Source organism: Haliotis cracherodii, unplaced genomic scaffold (assembly GCF_022045235.1).
Source record: "Haliotis cracherodii isolate W230 unplaced genomic scaffold, xgHalCrac1.p SCAF_8, whole genome shotgun sequence".
Classification (NCBI taxonomy): domain Eukaryota; kingdom Metazoa; phylum Mollusca; class Gastropoda; order Lepetellida; family Haliotidae; genus Haliotis; species Haliotis cracherodii.
In genome coordinates this window covers 58750696-58777800 of record NW_027266341.1, presented here as the reverse complement: position 1 = coordinate 58777800, position 27105 = coordinate 58750696, and the positions used below count along the sequence as shown (strand labels likewise).

Sequence of the window (27105 nt, the reverse complement as noted above, 5' to 3'; positions counted from 1 at the left end):
TGTTGACAATCCAACCGACAAGATCTAGAAGTCCCCAGAACACTGAGGCCCTGTTCCAGCCCTCGCTAGGCAACATAAAATAAAGGAAGCTTAGTGTCAAGCGAACAAAAACATATTGTTAGAGCCAAAAACCCAAGATAGATATGAAAATTTCCCATACCCTCCCCTGCTAAAACTGTGTATGATTGCTCCAACAGTTCCCGGCATTCCTGCACCAGGTTAGGCATGTTTCAACCATGTAGAAAAATGTCAGGCTGAGGAGGAAAAAGTCTGTCAGCTGCTTTCAATGTCAGTGCATCTGTCACCATCCCCCTGTCAACACCCGTTTCTTGCCCTGCCAGTGGTGTACAGTCGAATGAAAACTTTGAACTGTAATCCATGATTTTTGTTTGTTTGTTTGTTTGTTTGTTGTTTAACGCCGCACTCAGCAATATTCAAGCTAAATGACGCTGTCTGTAAATAATCAAATCTGGACCAGACAATCCAGTGATTGACATCATGAGCATTGATCCACGCAACTGGTATACGATGACATGCATCAACCAAGTCAGTGAGCCTGACCACCCAATCCCGTTAGTCGCCTCCTACGACAAGCATAGCTGCCTTTTTCATCAAGCATAGGTTGCTGAAGACCTATTCTACCTCGGATCTTCACAGGTTTGTAATCCATGAAGTGTTACCTACGATAGTGCCCGGAGCATGCTTTATGAGCACTTTCTATGCTCTGAAATTATCATAAATCTACGTCTGTCTGTGATGTTGTGGACAGAGCGTCTGCCCGGAGAGCGGATGTCCTTGATGTTGTGGACAGAGCGTCTGCCCGGAGAGCGGATGTCCTTGATGTTGTGGACAGAGCGTCTGCCCGGAGAGCGGATGTCCTTGATGTTGTGGACAGAGTGTCTGCCCGGAGAGTGGATGTCCTTGATGTTGTGGACAGAGCGTCTGCCCAGAGAGAGGATGTCTGTGGTTCAATCCCCTGGCTGTATCGTACCGAAAGACGTCAAAAGATGCTGTTTGTTGTTACCCTGCCTGGTGCTCACCATAAAGGGGACAGGAGTCAGTATACTGTGTCTGAGTGGAGTATTCATGTTAAACTGCAGCATGGTATCTCAGTAGGCTAGCACTATAAAACCAGCATTAGACCAGACTAGTGCAAGCAGCCACACATATACACTAGGACTGGGACAAGTCCAAATTTACTACCCACCCCCTTATTAACCGACCCTACCTGGGTACCCACTGTAGGTCTCAAGAGGTAGGTATAAACTGTCCGATTGGGAAAAGTTTGACCGTAGCCCTGGCAAAACGGGTTTAGATACACGGTTGACTGAAGTTTTATTTTCATTCAAACATAAAAACAGTCAGAAGGAATGGGCATAGTAGTCAGAGAGAACTGCGAACATTATTGATTTGTAGTCTAAACATAGAGTTCTAGATAATTTTTGTCATTAAACAATATATCACGTGACTAACAACGGGTCCGGGTAGTCCTGTGGGTACCCAGGTCCTACTCAGTACCCACCCGACCTGAGTACCCGAGTTACCCGAGTTACCCGTCCCAGCCCAGCCGTCCCAACCCAGCCGTCCCAGCCCTGTCTCCATGTAAGTACAATAAACATGACGTTTAACCCCTTTTCACCTCCACTCACCGATGTCCATGATGTTAGAACCTAGCGATTTAACAGTTTCAGCTCTTACACTTTGCTAGAGTTATACAATTGTTGAAAGTCATAACATCAGCTGTATGACCCTCATAAATCAATATGTTAGAATTTAAAGTTATGACAGCATCAACTCTAAAACTAACAAACATCAATGTCAGAATATATCTCATGTCTAAGGCATTTATAAGTCTACAGGCAAAGTTATGACAGCAGCAGCTCTGGATGAAGCTGTTTTCAGAAAATGAACAAAGGAATCAAGGCATTTCTATTTTAGGATTACAAGTAGTTTAGCCTAATTTCTGGGCTTAAATTCCCCTTCATCATCCAATATTCTAGAGTAATCATCAAATTGAAAAATGTTTTTAATTGGTGAATACAATCATTATTCAAAACCAAATATTTTAAAATTTCAACCCTCATTGTTGGTTTCTTTCAAAATTAAGAAAAATATCCAATAATATATCTGTCCCACTATATACATAGCTGTTGAAGTTATCCATAATTCACATGGATGCAGTTCAACGACCATCAGCTGTTTACAAGCCAAGGTTACCCAACTGAAGAACTCCCTTGCCATCACCAATAGGAAGGAGCCTGATCCCTGTGGGGCTTAAGCCCCGGCACTCAACTATTGTCAGAATGGAAATAATCATCATTAATTAATGCAGAGCACACCATCGACAGGTCTGAACTTTTGATTAAATGCAGTGGAGTGGAGTGGAGGCAGTGGGGGATTACTGTATCATGAGTGACAAAGGGGAACACCATCAGCAGCAGCCCGAGCTACGCAGAGACAGAAGACTGTGGCCAAACGCTGGTTCAGGCTTGTCAAGCTTATTTATCATTCCTGTCAGATAATGGTAGTTTTTCATGTAGGAACTTAGCTACAAAGTATTTCTTTGAGATATCATGTAAGTTTATTAACTTGCAAAGAAAAAAAAAATGGCCATTTTGACATTTTGGTATCTCGGAGAGAAGGTATTTCTGGGATGATAACACATCTTTTTAATAATTGAGAACATAGATACAGAGTGTTTTAAGAATGCATGTCGATTTTCTAACCCAAGCTTAGATACAAAGTTTTTCTGTAAAAAGATTGTAGGATATTGACAACCACAAAAAACATACACTGATACAGATACTGTCGTCCTGAATGCTATTTACAAGACGTGAATCATTCATAATGAATGAATTGTTATCTTTGACAAGGAATGAAAATATCCAAATTTAATTTGTAGGTTTTAATTATATATATATATGTTGGAATAGTTTCTTATAAAACAAATAATTCAATAGACACAGATAAATATATCATATGACCTTTTCAAACACAGTTTTTGGGACAATCTTCTCACAAGACCTGTACATAACCAAAACATTAGTCAAGTGGAAATGACATGTTGGATATACAAGCCATGACACATGCTTGTCATACAGACAATAGACTTATTCTTACACTGTAGTCTTGAATCAATAGAGAATTGGAAAAAAACATATCTCAAAGCAAAAAACACACGAAGACTAAGCCAAGGGTGCTTTGTTCACCATGAACCTCCAACATAAAAGGCACGCTAGTGAGGCCATTTATTGTGGTGGGAGCCCTACCAAGACCACATGATGGCCTGCTAGAGCCCTCTGGGACGATCAGAGTCTCCGTTATCTAAGGTTTACAATAACTCTGCACACAGAATGAGTTTGAGTTCACATAAACAACCAATAGGATTACCTAACGTCTAGGTTTTAGAAGTGGCATAAATGGACTACTACAAGTTGTTGAGAGAATGAATGGAGTTTCAGACTGCCGGTTGTATACAGGGAAACCCTGCAAATCTGGATGCTCGTTTCCAGTAAAACTGGCACATTGTCCTGATTAATGGGGTTCAATGCACCAACCACAAATAGTTGTTTTAACAGTAATTGTTCGGAAGAAAGGGTTTCTGCATTAACAGTGTCCACATTAATGAGGTTCCATTGTATCCTTTTGATGAATATTCTGATCTAGCACAGATAGACCAATGGGTAATAACATGGAAGTATTTCCCATATAGGTTGAAATACTGAATATAAAATTTTTCGATATTTGCACTTATGCATTTTAGTGAATCTCTTAAGCTGGATGGGCAGTCAAAGCTACATGACATCATACTGCTGCATTGATAATAAAATTAAAAATTAAACTGACAATGGGTGGAGGCTTGGGATTTCATTTAATCATTCAGGATAGACAGTCCATTACTCCTACAGCCATCAGAGCCATTAAACAGCAACAGCAAGGTCAAACTAGGAATCTTGTCATGGACTCCAGTCCAAGTCCACAAAGCCAACTTTGGTCACAGCACTAAGGTCCAAAAGTAAACAGAGCTTCAGCCATTTGGACCACCTAATCCCCATCTAAGCAACATCTGACAAGCCTGGAGCCGATTCCAGTCTATACTTTACAGGGAAAGGTCTGATGTCTTAACATAATTTGTAAAAGCTCTCACCTGTGGTGCCATCAGTGGAAGCTTGATGTGAGACAGAAGTTTGGGAAGACATTTTTTCCTGTTATTCAAATCATGTTTGGACCACTTGACAAGAGCTTCGAAGATGGTTTCTTCGTTGGGTACGTTGAGGTCATCGCTGGCAAGGAGGTTACAGACTTCCTCCGACGGGAGGATGAGGAATTCCTGGTTGTTCATCACCTCCACAAAGTTCTCCTGCAACACCAGGAACATGGACATTGGAGAGCTGCTGACAGACTACTGACTACACTCAAGGATGTGCATCCCACTGTACACAAAGTTCTACCTGCTAATTACACAGCGAGAGAGTAATCATGTGACAGATGAGAGACAGTCTGAGTAAGAGTGAATGAGAAAAGATTTAAAGTCACTTTGGCAATATCAAAGACTCTTCAAGTGAGCATTTGAAGTTTGTTTTATGTTATAGTCAGCAATATTTTGATACATTGTAAGGACTAGAGGACTATAATGCAAGTTTCTACCACTGTCTACAGATCATATTGAACACAGCATGCTGGTATATGGACCCAGGAGCCCCATTGGAGTACTCACCATCACGTAGTTGTTGGCCACCTTGTAGAGGTTGGTGCATCCCTGAGCGTCGGCAAACTGGCGGATGCCGATACAGTTTGAGGGGTGGAGCTGCTTCATGAGGAAGCTGCAGCATGCTTCCACCACCTCCGACAGCTGCAGCAGACATGCCGTCGACAACAGACTCTCCACTGTCTCCTCCTTCAGCTCGATCTTACCTGCAACATACACAAGGGTCAAGGTCAATGTCAGTCTCAAGGTCATGATATGATACATAGGCTTTACAAACTGTGCCCTTTACAGATTCAAATCAGGGTCTGTGTGATGTAGGTCAAGGTCAACATCAGTCTCAAGGTCATGAGCTTACACATAGGCTTCACAAACTGTGCCCTTTATAGATACAAACCAGGGCCTCTGTGTGATGTAGGTCAAGGGCAACATCAGTCTCAAGGTCATGATCTTACACATATATAGGCTTCACAAACTGTACCCTTTCTTGTTTAACGCCGCACTCAGCAATATTCCAGCTATATGATGATGGTCTGTAAAAAATCAAGTCTGGACCAGACAATACAGTGACTAAAATCAGGTTTTGTTTCTTGTTTAACGCCGCACTCAGCAATATTCGAGCTATATGACGGCGGTCTGTAAATAATCAAGTCTGGACCAGACAATACAGTGACTGATATCATGAGCATCAACTCTAACCTGGATCTTCACTGGCCCACTGGGCTAGGGTCAGGCAGGTTGGTGATTGGTCAATCTCAATTAGGTACAATGATTAACTAAACAAACTAAGTCTAGACCAGATAATTCAGTGACTGATATCATGAGCATCAACTTACACAATTGGGATATGATGACATGAATCAACCAAATCAGTGAGGCTGACCACCTGATCCCGTTAGATGCCTCTTATGACAAGCATGGGAGCTGAACATCAATTCTAACCCAAATCTTCATGGAACAACAGGTCAATCAGATTCTAAGATGATTTATGATAAACTTATCTCCAAGCTACCCAACATGTAGCGTTTAATTGTGTGTCAGCAAAACTCACTACATATCACAGTGGCCAAAACAACTGACTCGAGGCCAGTCAAACCCTTGACGTAAAGAAAGAGCAATGTCCAGTGCTACACTGACAGTCTTCAACGGAGTGAAAAGGAATGTTTTCTGGTATGTTTCTGTCATCAATATTTTATCATGATAATGTCTGTGATGAAATCCTACTTCTACAGACAACTATGGTACATTCTGAAACTGGAATTAATGTCTGGAGGAATAGGCTTCTGGATAATGTGTTCATTCTTCAAGATAAGACCAGTTAAATTCCCCAGTTTGGCTATGATCTTGCAATGTTGAACAATGTTTACTCACAGCAAAGAGTAAATAAAGATGAATCCAAGTGTCATTATTCACCATTTTAACTCCTGAAGTCAGGTCTGGGTTCACTTGCACCACACAGTTTGAGAGCTATGATGAACCTCCATACTTTTACATAGACTTGGAACAGTCATAGTCGTAAGATCACTTTGTGCAAGTTTGTTGGTTTGTTTGTTGTTTAATGCCAAACTCAGCAATATTCAAGCTTTATGACGGCGGTCTGTAAATAGTCAAGTCTGGACCAGATAATCCAGTGATTGACATCATGAGCATCGATCCACGCAATTGGGATACAATGACATGCATCAACCAAGTCAGCGAGCCTGACCACCCGATCCCGTTAGTCGCCTCTTACAACAAGCATAGTTGCCTTTTACGGCAAGCATGTGTTGCTAAAGATCTATTCTACCCCGGATCTTCATGGGACACTTTGTGCAAGTGGACCAAGGTACCTAAATTTCAAGTGGACCCAGGTACCTAAATTTTAGCAATATCAAAGTAGGACGCCAAGAATGGGCTTCACACATTGTACCCAAGTGGTGAATGAAACCCAAGCATTCATCATGGCAAGCCAACACACTTACCATTAGGCTATCCCACCACCCCTAACATCCATGGAGATAACAAGATAAATAAGATCCCCTAGTATCGCTCATGCATGCTGCAGCAGATGTACAGAGACATGGGAGAATGTCCTCCTGCTGCTATCAGTACACCAGGCTATGACAGCTGACACCAGTACAACAGCATGTTGCTTAGGTTACAGGCAGAGTACAGACATGTGTACTTGTTGTGACAGCAAGTACAGCCTGTACCAGAACACCATACCTTGGGGACCCGACATGAAACAATGTCCACACAGTTGTTACCGAGACAAAGGTCGTGCTGACCCCCAGCACCAGGCTGAGGATGACGAAGATGAAGAAAATGACACGCAGCTTATCAATGATTAATATTCCACCAGCTTCATATCCGCTGATTAAATTTCTGTCAATGACACAAGACTTGAGATATCACCAAAGACAGGTATAGTTAAATTAACCAGTCAGATTGTTCATGAACACTCACTGAATTAATTTAGAATGTAGCATATGAACAATTAACTTGATTAATTCTTCATAAAACATTTAAAAAAACACAAAATGATACAAAAATACACAAACAGAATTACTCAAACTGAAGACAACATGCTCTCCACTCCCCACCAAAAAAAAGAAGATTTTAAACAATCCATCTAAATCACAACATGACATTTTTGTAAATAAACGAGAATACCATTCTCCTGTAGTTTTATTGGAGATGAAGAACGTTGAAACACAAAACCATTTTTTGGCCACAAAGATTAACTCCCACTACATCTGTTCCATGGTGCTACACATGATCATATGGCCATGTGTATTGAAAACACCATGTGAAAGTTGACAGTGAGGAACCATTTGCCCTGTGTTTTTTCTTCAACTAACCTAATGAGGGTAATTTGCCACTGGCATGTTTCTTGTTGAATTTCTCAATGGCTCCCACGGCTCTACAAACAATAGAGTTACTTCCCCTCATGTGGACAAAAAAGTGATGGAAAATGAAAGCATCTGCTTATGTTTTTCCTTCTGAGAGCTGAGCAATACACAACAAAGACTACAGCCGAAGTAAAACCATACTCTCGCATTCTACAAGAGGTTATCACTGCAGTCTAAAAAAGTGATCTTTGACATCACTTCCCTCGGCCTGACATTCAGCCTGCTTCTAACCTTTCTTGTATTGAAATCACATGACAAAAGGTTAAACATGTCAACAAATTCTTTAACAAATCCTTATTTGAGACCAAACTATGTGGAACACATTTGAAATGTTTTTCTCACAAGACCGTATAGCTAGAAGGTATTTGGAAATAATTAATCCAGGTTCTTTTCCAAATATTGATAATGGGTGAACATACTTTTCTATTTTCATTAGAAGGAAATGAACACACTTCCTTACTGACTCTAACACATGACACGGCAAGGACATACCAACTACAATGATATCCTTTTCAGGACAGTCAACTCGTTCACTTTGATTTTAGTACTAAATTTACTATTTACACAACTGTCAGCATATTATAGCTACCACATATTTTTGGTACCTAGAATGAGTGAGTGAGTATGGTTTTATGCCGCTTTAGCAATATTCCAGCAATATCATGGCGGGGTACCCCAGAAATGGGCTTCACACATTGTACCCATGTCAGGAATCGATCGTACCTAGAATGAGGGAGGGAGATGTGGGGAGGGTATAGCTACCCATATATGGCGGTATATAGTGCGAGTTTTTAGTACCTAGTTGAGGGGTATGAAAGGGGGTCATCCTATGCATGGGGTAGAAGATCCCATGTCATGTGCTGTAGTTAAGTATGGAACTAACAATCAAATAAAAAGCCCAAAGACAAACATACTTTCTTACTGGGTGAGTGCGTTAGTGAGTATGGTTTTACGCCGCTTTTAGCAATATTCCAACAATATCGTGGCGGGGGACACCAAAAATGGGCTTCACACATTGAACCCATGTCAGGAATCGAACCCGGGTCTTCGGTGTGACGAACGAACGCTTTAACCACTAGACTACCCGACCGCCCCCTTTCTTACAGTTACAACAGCATGCTCTGGTGACATCCGTCACTCCAGATTGCAGTAGAGATGGAGTACGTACATTAGCATTGATGTTGAAGGTTTCTACAGGTCGATTATAGGTGGAGTCGTATAATAGACAGCACTATACAGTACATCACAATGGCCCATATACAGGCAAGCCTGAACCAGACAGACCAATGGTTGACAGCATGAGCAAAGATCAATGTGGTCAGGATATGATGACAATCAATGTGACCAACCAATCCCAATACAAATCTTAGTCGACTGTTCAGGATTAGAGCCTAACTGTTTTAGTCCATTGGTCTTTATAAACATAGCAATACCCTTAATAATGGCAAATATCTACTCATCCTTATGATACCTTAACTATTGGCCAGTTTGGCAAGGACTACAGGACTAATGCCAACTTCTTATGCTTCTGTTATGTCAAGCTTAGGGTACAGGTTCCCTGTCTGAGAATCCATACAAGGAATTGAATCAAGAAAGAAAATTGATAATAGAAAATCTGCAATTCAATGTCTTTGTGCAGAATACCAAACATAAAGCAGACATCATTTCTCCCAAAAAAAGTCACAAACCAAGACACCTCTTGACATAAATTCAAAGTTGACAAATGTCAGTCAGCCGGACTTTAGAGAAAGCTCTGAAAATTTAAGGCGAGTGGAATGTCATTTGCTATCCAACAATGACATCAAATACACGAAACCTTCTGATGTGCTTATCTAGTTTAAACAAAGTGCTAACCCAGCCCCAGGTCATTGGAATATAACAGCTGCCGCTCTTTAATCTTCCCTGAATAAAGTTAACCCAAGTCACACATCAAACCTTCCTTCCAGTGTGCTAAAAGCTGAGAAAGGGTTCCTGATGGCGCTAATGAAGCTGAAAATATGATTCTCGCTGTATCTAAATGGGCACGGAAAATAAAATTACCCATCCCTCTCTCTGCAGAACTCCCAGCCCTGTGTAAATCCAACGTGGTTTGTAAAACTCTCCAATACCATTCATTACCACAGTTTTATCTATCAAGCCTCATTAATTTGCAGACATCAATAATTACCCAGGATTTTAAAAGAAAATGTCAAGAAACATGAATAACTCTCATGATGACTGAATGAAGTCATTAGGAAAGCCAAGCCTCTATTTGCGCAGGACGGCCATGATCCAAGACACAAAACCCCAACAATATTTGATTGTGGAGAACTAATCAATGTTTACTGTCCTTTTCTGCTTGTGAACTAAAGTATCAGATGCTCATCTCGTTAATAACATTGTCTACAGTGCTGCCCAAGCCGGCCACGTGTATGGCGCTTCCTTCATCTAGAGGCATAATGAAGTCATCTTGACAGACTGACTCACTGTGTGGTCAACTCAGCTGGACACCAAGAGCTCCACACCCAGGGCTCCACACCCAGGGCTCCACACCCAGGGATCCAAACCCAGGGCTCCACACCCAGGGCTCCAAATCCAGGGCTCCACACCCAGGGCTCCACACCCGGCTCCACACCCAGGGATCCACACCTGATCTTAGTCATCTTAGTGTTAACTGTTGTAATTTCCATATCTTAACACAGACGTGTACCATACCACATGTTAGTCATCTTAGTACTGTTTTAACTTCTATACATCACAGACAAGCACCATACCACAAGGCGATCTTAGCGCCTCAACTGGCGTACTGACACATCTTAACACAGAGTAGCTCCATCTTACAAAGTAATGATCGAACTAATACTGCCATTAGCCCCCACACATTAACATGGACTTTTGCCATTTCACAAAATCCAGTTTGAGCTATGTATGCCTAAACATAGATAAGCAGAAAAGATATCATTATTATAACAACTGCTTATGGATTAGAACTGGATTTGTTGTAACCAACTTCAGCTATATAAGATGTCAGTTTTCCTAGAGTTGACTTCACATTCTACCTCTGTGGCATGTAATCTCCACCAACAAACGGGTCAATGCTCATCACAAACTAAAATCCTCTCCAGGGATTTTAACTAATTTCCATGCAGATTTCTAATATCAGGGGCAGCGATGGTCAGTGAATTGTGAAAAGTAAGGAAATAGAAGTACAGACAGGTCAGTTAAGCTCATCTTCAAGACCCCAAAGCGATCGTTGTATCCCTGTGGGACTAGCATGTCCTCAAAGGCTTGTCCTCATAATGTTTAATCAATCTGTGACCTGAATTTCAAGCCCCTTCATTTGAAGCCTGATCTGGGTCAGTGGCTAATAATCCCAAATTGAGAAGTTCTTCAATGGAAGGAATCTCAAATGACCGAATTCCGGAGTGATGTCACATAATGAGTCGGCCGAGTGTTGAACTTCATGATTGTGTTATGTGTTGATCTGAATAATTCTTGGAACAAAGGAATCGCACAAGGTTATCAATGGCACTTTTATACAACATGCATTTGTATAGTATCTTTAATTAACATACAATGATAGGAATTCTGTCCTAGCTTGACTTGAGCCTATTATCTTTTTTATCTTTTCAACATAAGCTTACAAGAATATCATATTTCATAATTTCATGAACTTATGGTTTTCTTGAAAATTACTTTAGGCAAATTTGACCCAGTGTATTACAAAAAAGAAAAAAACAAACTAAAACTATTCTAAGAAGATAGGTTATGCTAAGACCCATGCAATCAACAATGACTTTGGTCAAACCAAAAATGGAAAACGGTTTTCTTGATAGCGAGAAAGTCATTGAATATACCAAACATATTTCATATCTTACATCAACAAATGTAAAAGCATGGCGAAATCATGACCATTATATTTAAAGTGAAATCCCCCACTGGGATAATTCAAGGGTAGCGCCTTGTGCTTTTAGCCTCTACATATGAAAAAAAGGTCCACATTTTCAGATACAATGGGGCATTTAAACATTGTACTGTATGGGTGTACCTCTGGGATATTTGAAATTTTCACATAAAGAGCCCATGTCAGAAATTTCCTAGAGTGCACACTGCATCCAGATTAACAAATTCCCAATTTAACAAATGGCTGTTACGGGGTAATGTCTGATTGTATATATACATATAGGTGAGTTGAGGACTTTCTATATGTAGCTATAGTTAGCTAATTTCTTAAACTTTCATGACTTTCTTTGTTAAATATCAAAAGACCATATCCTGTGCCAAACCCTATTGAGACTAATAGATAAATCATTTTCAGAAGATTATATTGCTAGTATTATAATCTGAGCTTACGAGAGCAACACCAGAATCAGGCTTCAGACAGATGACTGAAGTCACAGACTCCAACACCCCCCAAAACAAGACATCAATTCACCGAAAATTGGAACTGCTTTGTCCTGAAACATCTCCTTTCCATAAATTGGTTATCCCGACCACAGCAACACCATGCTCCCTAAATCAGATGGCTGGGCCGGTGATGGAAACAGCCCCTGCAACAGCAGCCTCCGCAACCTCCCTCCACCAATCAGTGACACAAGTGACTCACAATGTGACACTGCGTCTGCCTCCTAACGCGATCAGTGATGGGGACTGGCCATCATAAAAAAAAAACATAATTGGGGTTCCACATTGTCTGTTGTCTGTGATTCTCTTTGAAACTGAGGGGGGCCTGGCTTAGTTGTAGTCGTGGTTGTGCTTCGCTGTTGCCGGTACAGTGATACCCTGCTCCCCGCTGTCAGAAAAAAGCAATTTCACACAATCAAGACCCTACTTTGCTTTCATCCTAAAAACTGCACAATTTGTTAGGAAAGCACAACATGAAAAAACATTTGTGTTTTTCCACGTAAGAATCTGTTTCAAGTCTGGCAGGTCGACTGGGATGCAGGTAATTGTTGGCGCCCTTGTCTCTCAGCAAGAGGGAACCTACACGATGTTACAACACCTGGAACAGGTGTAGGGAACTGGAACAGAGCAGGGGCTCCAGCTTGCTGTAGTTGTTGGCACCGATGTCTTCTCAGAGCCCAGTTTCCTCTAGAACTCGGGCGCAACATCATCCTGGTGCAGAGCGTGATAGGGGTCTAGATAAGAGAGGTGGGATGCATTGGTTTCCGTATTTATGTACCTTTCTTTTTTCAACAGATCTTTTGGCAGCCTGATTAGTCTACACTCACCTCAGTAAAAGCCAGTGAAATACTCCAATGTCTAACTTCTTTGATAGGCGTTAATGATTTGTAATGAATAGTCTCAGGGATCTCAACACCATTATCATCCAGTAATTGAGAGAGCAGGGAAAACACAACTTTGAGCAATATTCCATCAATGGGGCTGGGGACACCAAGAATAGGCTTCACACATTGTACCCATGAGGGATCAAACTCAAGTTTTCAGCCTGACAGATGAATTCTTCAACCATGAGGCCACCCACTGCCAATCACTCACATAAAGCTGCTATTTGTTCTACTATAAGAGGGTGATGGGGTAGCCTATTGGTTAAAGACATCACCAGAGCATGCTGTTGTAGCTCTTCAGTAAGAAAGGGGGCGGTCGGGTAGCCTAGTGTTTAAAGCATTCACTCCTCACGCCGAAGACCCAGGTTCAATTCCCCACATGGGTACAATGTGAGAAGCTCATTTCTGCTGTACCTGCCGTGATGTTGCTGGAATATTGCTTAAACTCACACACTCTACCATAACAATTACTGTTGAAAACAATAATCCAAAATATTGTTTCCACATAAGACCACTACTGGGTAACCTTATTTGCGAAAAATAACCATGTCATACATCTTTTTGACCAAAGAAACAGAAACTGGCTTGAAACCAACCTACAAATGGTAGCATGTTAGTATTTCTTCTTTGAGAGGCATTTAGAAGTTAGAACCTACACCAAAACATAGCTCCCGATTGTAATAAAGAAGTTGTTCATCCATAAATCTTATCCTTACTTATTATATTAATATTTATTTTGCAGGACAGGTCCCTCTCAGAACTTAAACTCCAGCCATAACTGATTTTTCAGTCTTGGCCCATAACAGCCATGTGAAAAGAACAAGGTCTAAAAGCAGGAGACAAATGAGAAATGAGCGATGGTGTAAAGGGCGATGTTTGGCAACAGTTTCAAGACAAACGGGCAGAAGTGGGCACCTAGACAAACTGCTTCTGCCAGTCCGGGCACTAATGTCTTGTGCTTGTTTGTACAAGGTCTGACAGCCTGTTACATGATCCAGTGTAGGTGATGGACCCAAACACTCAGGGTCAGGTAATATATTGTACCATACAGTAGTCTCAGGGGAGGAGGGAGATATACACTGTATCACCATACACTAGCATTCTGGGCCAAACACATCAAGTCGACCTGCCTAAATGTCTTGGCATTATTTACAGTATATTATATACACTGTTGTAAATGAACTGCATCACCCGTAGCTGATCTCACTAGACCATGAATTTGTTTTCTTGACTCCGGCATCAGACTAGTGGCCAAATGTACAGGCCAAGGTTCAATTGTGTACAAAAATTTTATCAGTGAAGTGGACATTTTTCCAGGAACAATATTGATGATTATTTAATAATTAATTTGTCAAAGTGAAGACTCTGTGCCTTTTTGTGTTAATTTTTCCCTTCTGTTTAACAAGATTCAAATAACACATATTCATTCCTGTGCGGAACTAAATAACTTTCGAACATGCAAAATTAAACATGTTTTCAATTTTAGAGAATATTGAACTTGAAAAATATAATTCAACTGCAGTTTAGTTTCATGCATTCACCATGCACGTTCACTGCTGACAAGACTACAAAAACCTTCTACAAAATTAGCTGGGAGATGCAGGAATATCTGTTCTTTAATGTAGCTAAAACATTTGCACCTAAACAAATGTTGTGGTTTTTTCTATTATCAGTGTTTCCATTTGCTGTGATCCCACTCTGAAAGCCTGTGACAATGCTCAACTTTGTACTGATCGGAATGCATCAACATGGCTCAGTCAGCAACACAAACACGCCTACTGATAACTTTCAACTTGTGAACAGTATAATATTTTTGTTTGAGGGTCAACATTACCAAAGTGAACTCACCCGACCTGGACTCGACAGACTAATGTTTATACACAGCTAACCATCTCCAGCTTGAAAGTTTCACAAACAATAATGGCTGGGATTCTCAGGCAGCTTTAAAGTAACATCTTTGATGCTTTGGCAGGAGGAATGACACAAAGAAAGGGAGTTTGGCATTTACCAGATCCGATCATCATTCTCTACAGCTACACTGTATCTGCCTGGGGTCAGACCAGCCAGCAGGAGTTACACACACATCACACTGACAGTCTTCCAGAACAATGCTGAGTCGACCACGCAGTAGTAAGTAGTATTTCAGGTGGAGCAAGTAAACCTGCCAAGTCTGAATGAGTGAGTGAGTGAGTATGGTTTTACGCCCCTTTTAGCAATATTCCAGCAGTATTACGGAAGGGGACACCAGAAATGGGCTTCACATATTGTTCCCATGTCGGGAATCGAACCAGGGTCTTCGGTGAGACAAACTAATGCTTTAACCACTAGGTTACCTGACCGCCCCACCCTAGTCTGATCTGGTGGGATTTAATGCCGCTGATAACAGTATTCCAGTTATATCATGGCATTTTGGAGGTACAAAAGATGAAGTCCTACGATTGCCTTATTCTTGACAGACCTGGTGGATCAAGAAACCTATGACAAGGTACCATCTGATCGGGGTATGATGGGATACTAGGTCAGCCAGGCTGGTTCCCTATGCCTGCAGTGCATTTTAGAGTTTTCTTTCCCATTAATGAATTTATCAATCAGACTTCAGATAAAAGACACTACAGCATACTGACACATATTGCTGTACTTGAGTCACAAGTACATACAGCCTTCAACACTAGTTTGCTAGCCTGAGACTACAAAATTGTGCTGAGGACAAGAAAATATTATATGACTGTAGTCCTTTACTAATAGCATCTGAAGGCTATAATAGACCAGGTCTCAGTGGTTCAATTTTTCCACAAACCGGAACTAAATAAAACTGCCAGAAAATGTAAACATATTAAACGTTCTTGTCTTGTTCAAAACAAAAAAAGGCTTACAATACTCCTGTGGACTAGTCTGTAAAAAATCAAATTTCTACGGCTGGAATAAAATTGGAATGTAGAACTGTGAGCTATAGCTTTGCGCCAATGCATGGTATATGTACCGCAGGTACTACAGCAACACATAGCTAATACAACATGCCCAGATCAAGTTCCTGCTCTTTCTGACCTGGGGAATGCTGGCACCAACCCTGTGTTGTGACATGCATCCATGATCAGTTCCTAGCATCTGCCAAAACACGTTTGTTGAGGGTTATCCCATTTTTTGTGCAGATTGTTTCAATATCCTCTTTCTCTCATCAGTTGAAGGTCATTAGTAGGACAAGACACAAATAGTCTTCAATTCAACGAACACAAATATTTGCCCACATGGAATTATTGAGAAAATACAAAAAACATTCTACATTTTTACAGGGAGCATGCTTTTGTCAACACTCTCTGACAAAAAAAAAGGTTCAAACACTAAGAAACAACTTTCAAACTTATGTCACATACTTTTTGTGGCTAGTATTTCAAAATAACACATGCTTAGATCAGACCTGAGGAATGCATTAAGAAGGATCATATCTTGGTCCAAAACTAAATTAAATAGACATTTCCAGTCAAAATATGAATTGCATCATTAACCATTATGAGCAACATCAAACAATGACGCCACAGAATATGATTTTAACGATATGTGGCTGCAGACATGATGACGTGTTCCCCAGTTGCACCTTCAGCCAAGGAGTATCAAGTGAGCAAGTGAAGGAGTGATGGCATATACAACAGTAACATATTTTCAAGACCTGTGTTACATTGACGGCAACTGCAGCAATATCATACAGGGTCCAGAGGATGGGCTTCATGTATTGTCCACATGTAGGGAATCCTAAAAACAATTCAGAGCACCATGCAGATGCCTTCACCACTTTGCCACCAATACACTCATCTTAGTGTGGACATTTTTCGAAGACAAACTGTGACCATCGTCAATGTTGGTGTATTGCATGCATCCATCATGTAGATGCATCATTTCTGACAAATGTGTCACAACTGAGGTTCACAATTGTTAACTTACAAAATTCAGCTTCTAGCTCACATAACATGCGAGTTCAGTTAGGATTGGCTGTATTTTCAATTGGATGACATACAATGTTGTATGAACCACAATGTTTACTTCTCAATACTTTAAAGGAGGAATCTACAAGGAAAAAATGGCTGACAAATCATAGTAAATAATCAAGGAACTGACTTTGATTCACTCATCTTACAGCTGACCTGAAAGAAAGCACAAGAAGCTGATTCCTTAATAGAAAGAAGAGCTTCTAATAAGGCTAATGAATGCAGAAAATCTAGACTGCCAAGAGAAAATTAAAAAAATCTTTTCTTGAACCAGAACCCATTTGTCCCCTGACTGCATAGCGAAGAGTTTATTATCAACCGTCCTGAAATTACCCCATGATTCAGGCCTATTTCCTCCTTCACCCAACAGTCATGGATCCTGACCTTTAGCAATAGATCTGCATCAATATTTAGCTTTCTAGGATAACTGGTGAGTGGATCTGGATGCTTCCAACATCCTGCCTCCCACCTGTCTCTCAGTGTTTATTGATATGTCATCCAGATATCTCATCATCCTTTCAATGCTATTACAGGCAAAGGACTCCCCATCCCACCAACGTAGAAAGGACTTCTCCAATCATACACATCATTGCAACTTGTCCAGACAGTCCTTGGAAGATCCTGGGTCATCAGATGTAATTCTGATTATTTTGCAACTTAATGCCTGCAGTGTTTCAGACAACAAGAAGATAGTTGGAGATTAGTGTGGTTTTATACTTAATGTTGTCACAGCAGCTGGAATGTAGACTTGTGATCAGAGTGAGTCAATGTTGTTTTGTGCCACGGTGACTATACTATAGCTGTCATAGAAGTCGGTGGACAATCAGCTACAGTTGATGGCATGAGACATGATCCATGCTGTCAAATTAGCCAGTAACACATTCTCCATTTAGTTAGCTCTTACAACTCCTACTTGACACTTGGCAAATCTACTCCAGAATTCACAATATATCTGATATATACCCATGGGATAACTGATATATACCCATGGGATAACTGAAACATCTCCATCAGAATAAATGATATATATCCATGGCAATAACTGATATATACCCATGGGAACAACTGATATACATCCATGGGGATAACAGATATGTACCTATGGGACTAACAGATACATGCTGGCATGGCATGGATTAATTGCTCACTGGGCTAAGGTGTTGCATCCCATATAGACATGCCAGGAATTACTTACGGGTAACATAGGTTTGAATCCCTCTTGAGGATCCATGGTTTGTGACCACCATACGTTTCAAGGATATTAAACAGTGATGCACAATGCTACCGCTGCTAGTAAAAACACAGCACGCAACTTCTATTGTCCTCCGAAGATTTTTTTAAACTTTGATATTTGAACTTTCTCGGTGTTCATCATAATGCTGATTAAATATGGATTTCATGAAACAAACACCTTTTAAGAATTTAAATTCTGACAAGCAGGTTCATCAAAATCTTGTGCAGCTATTAAGCATGAAGAAACACGTTCGAACCAACCCTGACATTTCCAGATCAAGTCTCCCTCAGTTCCTGCTGTGGAAATTACTTTATTAAAGGCTGATGAACAAATCTGAGAGATTCAATGGATGCTGATCAGCTGTTCAACAGCTGACAAAACCTGTCGATTTGGATTTACAGGAGTGTGAGTTGCATGTCAAGCTCCCTTCCATGAGGGCAGTCACCAGGGCTAGACTAGCTGAGCAAGCCAGGGCTACCAGACTCAGACAGGAATCATGTGCTCAGACTCCGTCACCAGTGGAATTCTGCACTGATCAATTAGAAGACAGCACTTGTCTCCCCCAGCTTAACAATAATCATACCTGGGACGTAGCAGGATTTCAAGCCTCTTCCTTCTCATCACATTTGTGGGTGGACCATTTTGATGATATATGGTATTCATATGCATTTGTTTCCATGTCTATCATTTCAAACAATAAATACCCCTTCTTAATCAACCGTTGATTTTTTATGTATAATAATATCATCAAATATGTAATATTGATTGTTTTGTTTTTGTGTGTGTCTACAGGAATGTAAATTATGTATGTCTGTATAAATGTATATATGAATCATAATGTTTTGTCTTTTAAAATTGCATCTCTCCCGTAATGGAACGTTTCTGCAATAAATCTTATCTTATCTATCTTATCTTATGGCATTCATTTTAATACAGTTTGTTTTTCTTCCTTGTTGAATTTAAACCTCAAGGTAACAAAAAAATCAGAACAAAAAGATGGAGAGTTTGGTGTGAACTGTGTCTGTGCGCTTAATGTTGGAGGAAAGCCTAAAGTAAATGCTGGTCTTAAACGTTTACCACTTTGGTAAAACCCATGAGCACAGGTATGGTGCTGACAAACCAAGTAATATAATCAGGGAGAATCTTGGATTCAAACCCATGATTTGGCATGACTAGGGGCCACAACTCCTTACACCGAACTGCATGCCTTAAATGACAGGGCCACCTGTGAAGGATCCCCTAAAAGGATTGAAGAAAATGAACATGTATATAATTGTCCAGAAGATTCAAAGGTCCCAATACTTATCTTACAACTGACAATATCTTTGTTAATGCAGTTCCCTGGTCATTCCAGCAATAATGTGTGCATTTCTTCCCCAGATCCAAGTTTAGAACCAGCCCGGAAAATTAACATTGTGTGCATGAGCAGTACTCATCTGTCTGACAGCTGTGCCATACGACATAAAAAGATCAATTTAATTAAACTGTTCATGCTATCTAAGCCCCATCTAGATCTATCCCTACTCAAGGAGACATCTGATCTGTGGTCAATTAGTCTGTCACAGAAGAGGGTATGCGAACAGTCTTAATGGCGGTAATGAGAAACATCTTCTCCAGCCATCACCCTCTGCATCATGATCACACAAAATAGCAACACTTTCAATCAAATTGTTTTTTCCCTCCCCGAACATGTGATATGTTTTCACAACTGCAGAGGAAGGCAATATGTATTGCTTTAAGTTTAATTCTAGCTGCCGTGAACACGGGGCTAATGAGGAAGAGAAAACGGCAACAGGTTCAAGTTTATTGATGGGAACAGAAAAGGAGCAAGGAGTTGACTTCTGGATAGTTTTCATCTTTAAAGAGGCTGTGTGAGAAAGCATGGGATTCTAATCAGTGCAGTAATATTGCCCGTCACTTCTTTCATTGCACCAGGTTTGATTTGTTTAAAGACAGACTCAGCAATATTCCAGCTATATTACAGTTGTTTGTAAATAATCAAGTCTGGACCAGAAAATACAGTGACTGACATCATGAGCATCAACTCTAACCTGGATCTTCACAGGCCCACTGGGCTAGTGTCAGGCAGGTCAGTGATTGGTCAATCTATTAAGATCTATCCAATAAGGTACAATGACAAACTAAATAAGCCAGACAAATCTTGAGATTATACGTGTCATTTGTGATGTCACAAGCAAGTGATGTCACATCAAACATTATGACATAATGTATGGATTCTTTACGGTATGTTTGTTTGTTTATTTGCTGTTGTTTAATGCTGCACTCAGCAATATTCCAGGTATATGATGACGGTCTGTAAATAATCAAGTCTGGACCAGACAATTAAATAATTGATTTCATGAGCATCGATCCATGCAACTGGGATACAATGACATGCATCAACCATGTCAACGAGCCTTACCACCCGATTCTGTCGCCTCTAATGACAAGCATGGTCGCCTTCAATGAGTCATGATAATATGAGTTACACGTGTCTAGAGCAATGTGTACAGAATTTTGAATAATGATCCCAAACCAAAGGTACAAGTAATGCCGATTTCTTTTCATTGAATATTGGTGGACAGTTGTGTCTTACAGACCCAGATAAAAACATATCAAATACAGTCTATAACTTTTGGCAAGTCTAGATTTCTGCAGTATCAGGATGAAGAGAGTCTCTGGGCTCCTTCTTATTAAGATAATTTAACAACTATTTTTTGGCTGTACGATATGTTCATTTCAAAGACTAGATGTTAGTCTATGGTGGACACTAATTTATCTAATGTATTCGATGGACATAACAAGGTATGACATCGTAATGTCAGTACAAACTTGCTAACAGACAGTTAGGTTACAAGATGGCAGCTGACCAGTCAGGTAGCTAGGTCCCATCTTCCAAGGAGGTCACCAGCCTGAGATATCTTCTCAATCAGCAACATGGCCCCTGCTCCACAAAGAGATCTCTCGCCACAACTATCATTAATACTTAAACTAGTCACAGCTCAGATCACTTTATCCTTACACTGGTACGATTAACAAATAATGGAATACTTCCAGGTATCCTTACTGAAATATCTAATCTCTATTCACAGATAACTTTTTCTCCCTTCTGCACTAAAAGCTCGCTCATAGGAGAAAATATAACATGGTTTCAATTACATGGTTTCAAAATTCAAGGGTCATGCAGTACACAATTATTATTTTTATCAACAACAATAGCAATAAATTGCACTGAAATGCAGGATAAAGAAAAATAATAGCATGTTTTAACAATAATATTGAGATCAAATGCAAAAAAGAGTCAAACATAGCAACTAGATGATAATTTGTTTTCATTTTTAAGGATTTAACTAGACCTGCTCTGGGTCCTATATCTGGCCCAAAGTCTGCATCAAATGTCAGTAAGAATTCCTAATTCATTATTAATATACATAACTAAGTTCAGGTCTTTGTAGTGGTAACCCGTATTTCACTGGTAACAGGACCAAAAAAGAGAAAGAGATTTTAAAGCTTAGTTCTATATTATAACAATGAATGCAATTCAAAATACAATGATAAAATACCTCTAAATAGCAACAAATAAAAATTTAAAGAAAATCCCAATTTTGAACAAAATAACAAAAATAATTCCTAATTTGTCTGCAGGGGCACTTAGTTTAAAATCCTACATACTGGTAAATCCACACATCTCTACTGGTTGAACAACACATTTTAAACTCATTTTGATTCCAAATTCTTTTAATGCCAGTTTTAAGTACGTACATTTAATGAGAGTTAAGTTACAGATGAGTTGATTATGATGAAAGCACTTGCTAGCCCAGTCGGAGGTCCTGGCCCAATGTACACATGGAGATAGGTCAAGCACCACAGTGGCCTACACTCAGTCTGATGCCTATCAGGTTACCTGAAGTAATTAAAGTCCAGGAAACAGCCCTTTTGACTCTAAACAGGTGATCTGCTTCAAAGCAGCAGAGATCCTGTTCATTGAAATTACTCTGTAGATAGAGGCATAAGATATAAGCCAGACATTTAATATGAGAGGAAGGCTTCCTCTGGATTAAGACAGCTTTTACTCTCTGCTGGTATAGTTAATACTAGGGTTGAAATGATACATCGGTGCATCGAGAATTTTCAAGCGATGATACGATACACGATATGCTTTTTTCTGTATCGATACAAGACGGCACACTTGTTTAAAGTATTTACTTACTACTCGTTTATAATCTTATGGCACTCATAATTTTTGTCAGACAAATATCATGAAATGTTTTGTAATTAGGGTTTAAAGTTCACTACTGAAAATAGCAGACAAACCAAGGATTCCCGATCAAACCAAGGATTCACAATCATCAAACCAAGGATTCACGATCATCAAACCAAGGATTCACGATCATCAAACCAAGGATTCACAATCATCAAACCAAGGATTCACGATCATCAAACCATGGATTCACGATCATCAAACCAAGGATTCACAATCATCAAACCAAGGATTCACGATCATCAAACCAAGGATTCATGATCATCAAACCAAGGATTCACGATCATCAAACCAAGGATTCATGATCATCAAACCAAGGATTCACGATCATCAAACCAAGGATTCATAATCATCAAACCAAGGATTCACGATCATCAAATCAAGGATTCACGATCATCAAATCAAGGATTCACGATCATCAAACCAAGGATTCATAATCATCAAACCAAGGATTCATGATCATCAAACCAAGGATTCATGATCATCAAACCAAGGATTCACAATCATCAAACCAAGGATTCATGATCATCAAACCAAGGATTCACGATCATCAAACCAAGGATTCATAATCATCAAACCAAGGATTCACGATCATCAAATCAAGGATTCACGATCATCAAACCAAGGATTCATAATCATCAAACCAAGGATTCATGATCATCAAACCAAGGATTCATGATCATCAAACCAAGGATTCATGATCATCAAACCAAGGATTCATGATCATCAAACCATGGATTCACGATCATCAAACCAAGGATTCACAATCATCAAACCAAGGATTCACGATCATCAAACCAAGGATTCACAATCATCAAACCAAGGATTAACGATCATCAAACCAAAGATTCACAATCATCAAATACTGATATGGCTAAGGAACGCACCTCTGCACATCGACTTGCAGTATCTTCACTGACTGTGCCACCTGTGCACCAGACTTGAGGCACTAGTGTTCTTATCACGCAGATCACCATGAGTGAAGTATAACATGAACGACCTATTTCAATTATGCCATCTTAGATACAAGATCATGTTTCTGCTGACAAAGTTTGAGAATGGCTGCTTGTGGTAATAAATATGAAGGAAGGGAACATCATTTGACAGTCCTGGCACAAAAGATAACACTGAAAGGGAGATCTCTTGATACAGAAAAGGACATTTTCACAAAGTCAAAGGAATATGGAGGGTCGTAAATGCCAGGAGAGAGAATTCAAAGAAGAAACATTCAGCCAAGCAGAACATATTTCCATAGACAGGCTACAGCAATTGCTCTTGTGTAAAGACTACTGTTTTTTACACTGAAAAAGTAAATGACATATTTTTCACAGAATCTTTACAAAAGACTAAAAGTTTCCACTTCGCATTATTATTACCAGAAAGAACTGCTACCCTTTCCTACCCCTGTGTCTTAAGCAGCTCTCAAATCAGTTACCAGAGTCAATTGAGCAAATTGTTTTACATCTTCCTGAGGCAAGAGAGTTAACTGACTATAAAAGTCCAGTTTCCACCCTTGCTGAACTAGGCTGGTATTATGGAGTTACATTTAGGCTGGACTAACAAGTCTGGACTAAAATCGCACAACGAAAACTAAATCCGGTTTGTAAACTGTCATGGAGATTTCGTTCGATTGCAGGATTTTTAAAGCATGTGCACCGCCAACGCATCAACAGATATTTGCCAAATCTTTTCATGTTTTTAATAAATATGCTCACGTGATTTAATGCACTTCACAATGTAAGACCCTTTTTATCTTAAGATCATTATTATCGATCAGATCGTCTTGACTGGGCACCGCCATGTTGTTTGAAGCAAATGCAAGTGATACGAGAGGTAGAATCTGATTGGACCACAGGAGAGGCATAGAAGGGACATAACTCGTAATAGCCACTGGAGGCGCTACGATCAAGCCCAGGAATTCCAGCATAGTTAGGCAAGGGTGGGAACTGGACTTTTAAAGTCAGTTAACTCTCTTGCCTCGGGAAGATGATTGTTTTACTGCGACAAGTCCCTAAACTAAGCTGAGGTCTCTGACCAAAGAAATCGACAACCTTGAGGAACATGCAGTGATCACTTTTTTGTGTGGATGTTTGTTTGTTGATAAACGCCATACTCTGCAATATTCCAGCTATATGACATCGGTCTGTAAATAATCGAGTCTGGACCAGACAATCCGGTGATAGATATCATGAGCATTGATCCATGCAATTGGGATGCGATGACATGCATCAACCAATTCAGCAAGCCTGACCACCCGATGCTGTTAGTAGCCTCTTACGACAAGCATGGGTTGCTGAAGACCAATTCTAAACCTGGTTGTGTGGATGCACCCCTATGACATCATGTAACGTCCACAACAAAATATGACTCTGTAATGCCCTTCGGGGCGGTCGGGTAGCCTAGTGGTTAAAGCGTTCGCTCGTCACGCCGAAGACCCGGGTTCGAATCCCGACATGGGTACAATGTGTGAAGCCCATTTGTGGTGTCCCCCCCGTGATATTGCTGGAATATTGCTAAAAGCGGCGTAAAACCAAACTCACTCACTCACTCACTGTAATGCTCTTCCTTCTGTATGAGACTCAGAACTTATCAATCATCCTCATGTATTATTCAAAGCCTAGATGAACCATGTGGATTTTACCGGAAGAAAATAAACACACAACCATTCAAGACTGTAAGTTCAGGGCCAAACATAATTGAATTATCAAAGTCAAACAGAAATTTGCATCGATCTTATGAAATAATGTCTTTTTGACTGTTTTGAAGCGAAAGTAACAACATTATAAAAGTTCAGCTAACTCAATACGGATTCCACAAAGGGCATTGTCACAAACATGGATCATTAGAGATACTGCTTGCCTTTCAACTACCATAATGTGCAGACACCGGTAATAGTGCAACTAATATTGATTATGCAATGATCTGTGTGGACTCTAGTAGAGATTTGAATTATTGAGGGAGGCTTTCTCCAGGTGAAGGGATGGAGAGAGATTAATCATCTCATCCTGAAATATTTACAGGTGTTGACAGGGGGGGGAGGGGGGATTTCTTTGTTTGACAAGTTACTACTTGACACAACCTGTGATGTTTCTGCTGCAGGGGAGGGTGTTAACATGGCACAGTAAACACTTACGTAATGTCACCATCGCTCCAAACACTTCTTCCATCCAGGTGTGCTATTGTCAAGGATCATCATATCAAACAGAGTATTCGCATCAGCAGACCATGAGACAGAGCACACTCATAGACTTGACACGTTCATAGGTTTTATCGTCTTATGAAGTGAAAGAGGATTGTAGTAAAGCAAATATTAGCAAATGAATTCTAACTGATGTAGAAATAGCATAGACTTCCTCATAGTCTTCATGGGGATTGTGGATTAGAGTGAGTGAGAATGGTTTTACGCCGCTATTAGCAATATTCCAGCAATATCACGGCGGGGGACACCAGAAATGGGCTTTACAAATTGTACCCATGTCGGGAATTGAACCCAGGTCTTCAGCGTGACAAGTGAACGCTTTAACCACCAAGCTACCCGACCGCCCCTTGTGGGTTAGAATTGGTCCCTCATAAAACTATGGAAGAGGCGACTTAATGGGTTGGGTGGTCAGGCTCGTATCCTCAAGGGATGGTTAGCTGCTCACAATATCAATCACTGGATTGTCTTGTCCAGACGTGATTAATTATGCTGCCATCATTAGCTGGAATATTGCTGAGTGTTGGGTTACATAACAAAGAAACTGAAGATTCACAGAGATATCATACCCATCACTGTCTAACTTCAGTGAAGAAAACAATCATAAGAGAAGAATATTATGACACAATATTGCAGATGTTACAACCCTAGTTGTAGACCTAGACCAATGCGCTCTGTGTTGGATGTTGTCATTTCACTAAATTACTCCAAAAGAGTCAGTCATGATCCATAAAAAATGTGCTCATAAACCTTACAGATCCTTGAAAGGTAGACATTCAAGATCTACAGGGCTGTAGCTTTAACACACTTAAGTTCATATTTTGCTTCATAGTCAGTCATCCTTTATCTCCATGAGTGCACATCAAACAAAATCTGTCTTGTAAGATACGAGTACAAAGAACAGCAGACCTTCATTATCATTTCCTTCGATATAACATTCTAAAAAAAACAATGCTAGGCAACACAAAAGGATTGTGCTATACGAACACAGAGAAAAAAACAGCTGTCACATGACTTCAGCGTTTTTGCATGTTCCTTTGAAAAATGTCAGTAGTGTGATTAACACACACTACAGAACAAAGTCTGGAGACATCAAAGCAGGCCGACTCTGCCACAGCTCAGCACAGATAGACTGTCCTTGTTCCAGATTATAAAGTCGCTCGTGAATTAGATAATCTGTGTCCATTACATTCCCTAGGGCAGATGTCACAGACCAGCATATGCCAAGATGCACTACACGATTCCTCACAACTTCCATTGTCCCAATCAGTTTGACAGACAAATAGTCAATTCTATTCCAATTTTTTTGAAATCTCTGAACTAAAACCCAGGATGAACATAATCTTAGAACTGTATGAGCTCCACTTACTTGAAGTCGAAAGGATCAAACGAAAATTCTGGAAAAGAAACTGTTTTTCCGATAGAGGGATGATTAAATGGAAAGGATAAATAAAACGCTGACATTTTGAGATAAATGTCAGATAACACGTAATTGCTTACCAGGCTATTTTTTTCCTTTTTTTTCTTATTTATATACGGATTGTCAGCATAACATCAATAAACAGAGGTAT

The 27105-nt window shown here is 40.1% G+C and overlaps 1 protein-coding gene across 6 annotated transcripts in view; it reads right to left on the bottom strand.

Annotated features, from left to right (window-relative positions):
* The window catches only part of LOC139450680 (kelch-like protein 5), a 182761-nt gene that overhangs the window by 15495 nt on the left and 140161 nt on the right, over positions 1 to 27105 (bottom strand). For all 6 annotated transcript variants that reach the window (XM_071232484.1, XM_071232480.1, XM_071232482.1 and 3 more), the window contains 2 exons: positions 4718 to 4914; positions 4148 to 4360 (listed from right to left, as the gene is read on the bottom strand). In XM_071232484.1, coding sequence (XP_071088585.1) covers positions 4148 to 4360; positions 4718 to 4914 — 410 coding nt within the window. The remainder of the gene's footprint in view (positions 1 to 4147; positions 4361 to 4717; positions 4915 to 27105) is intronic.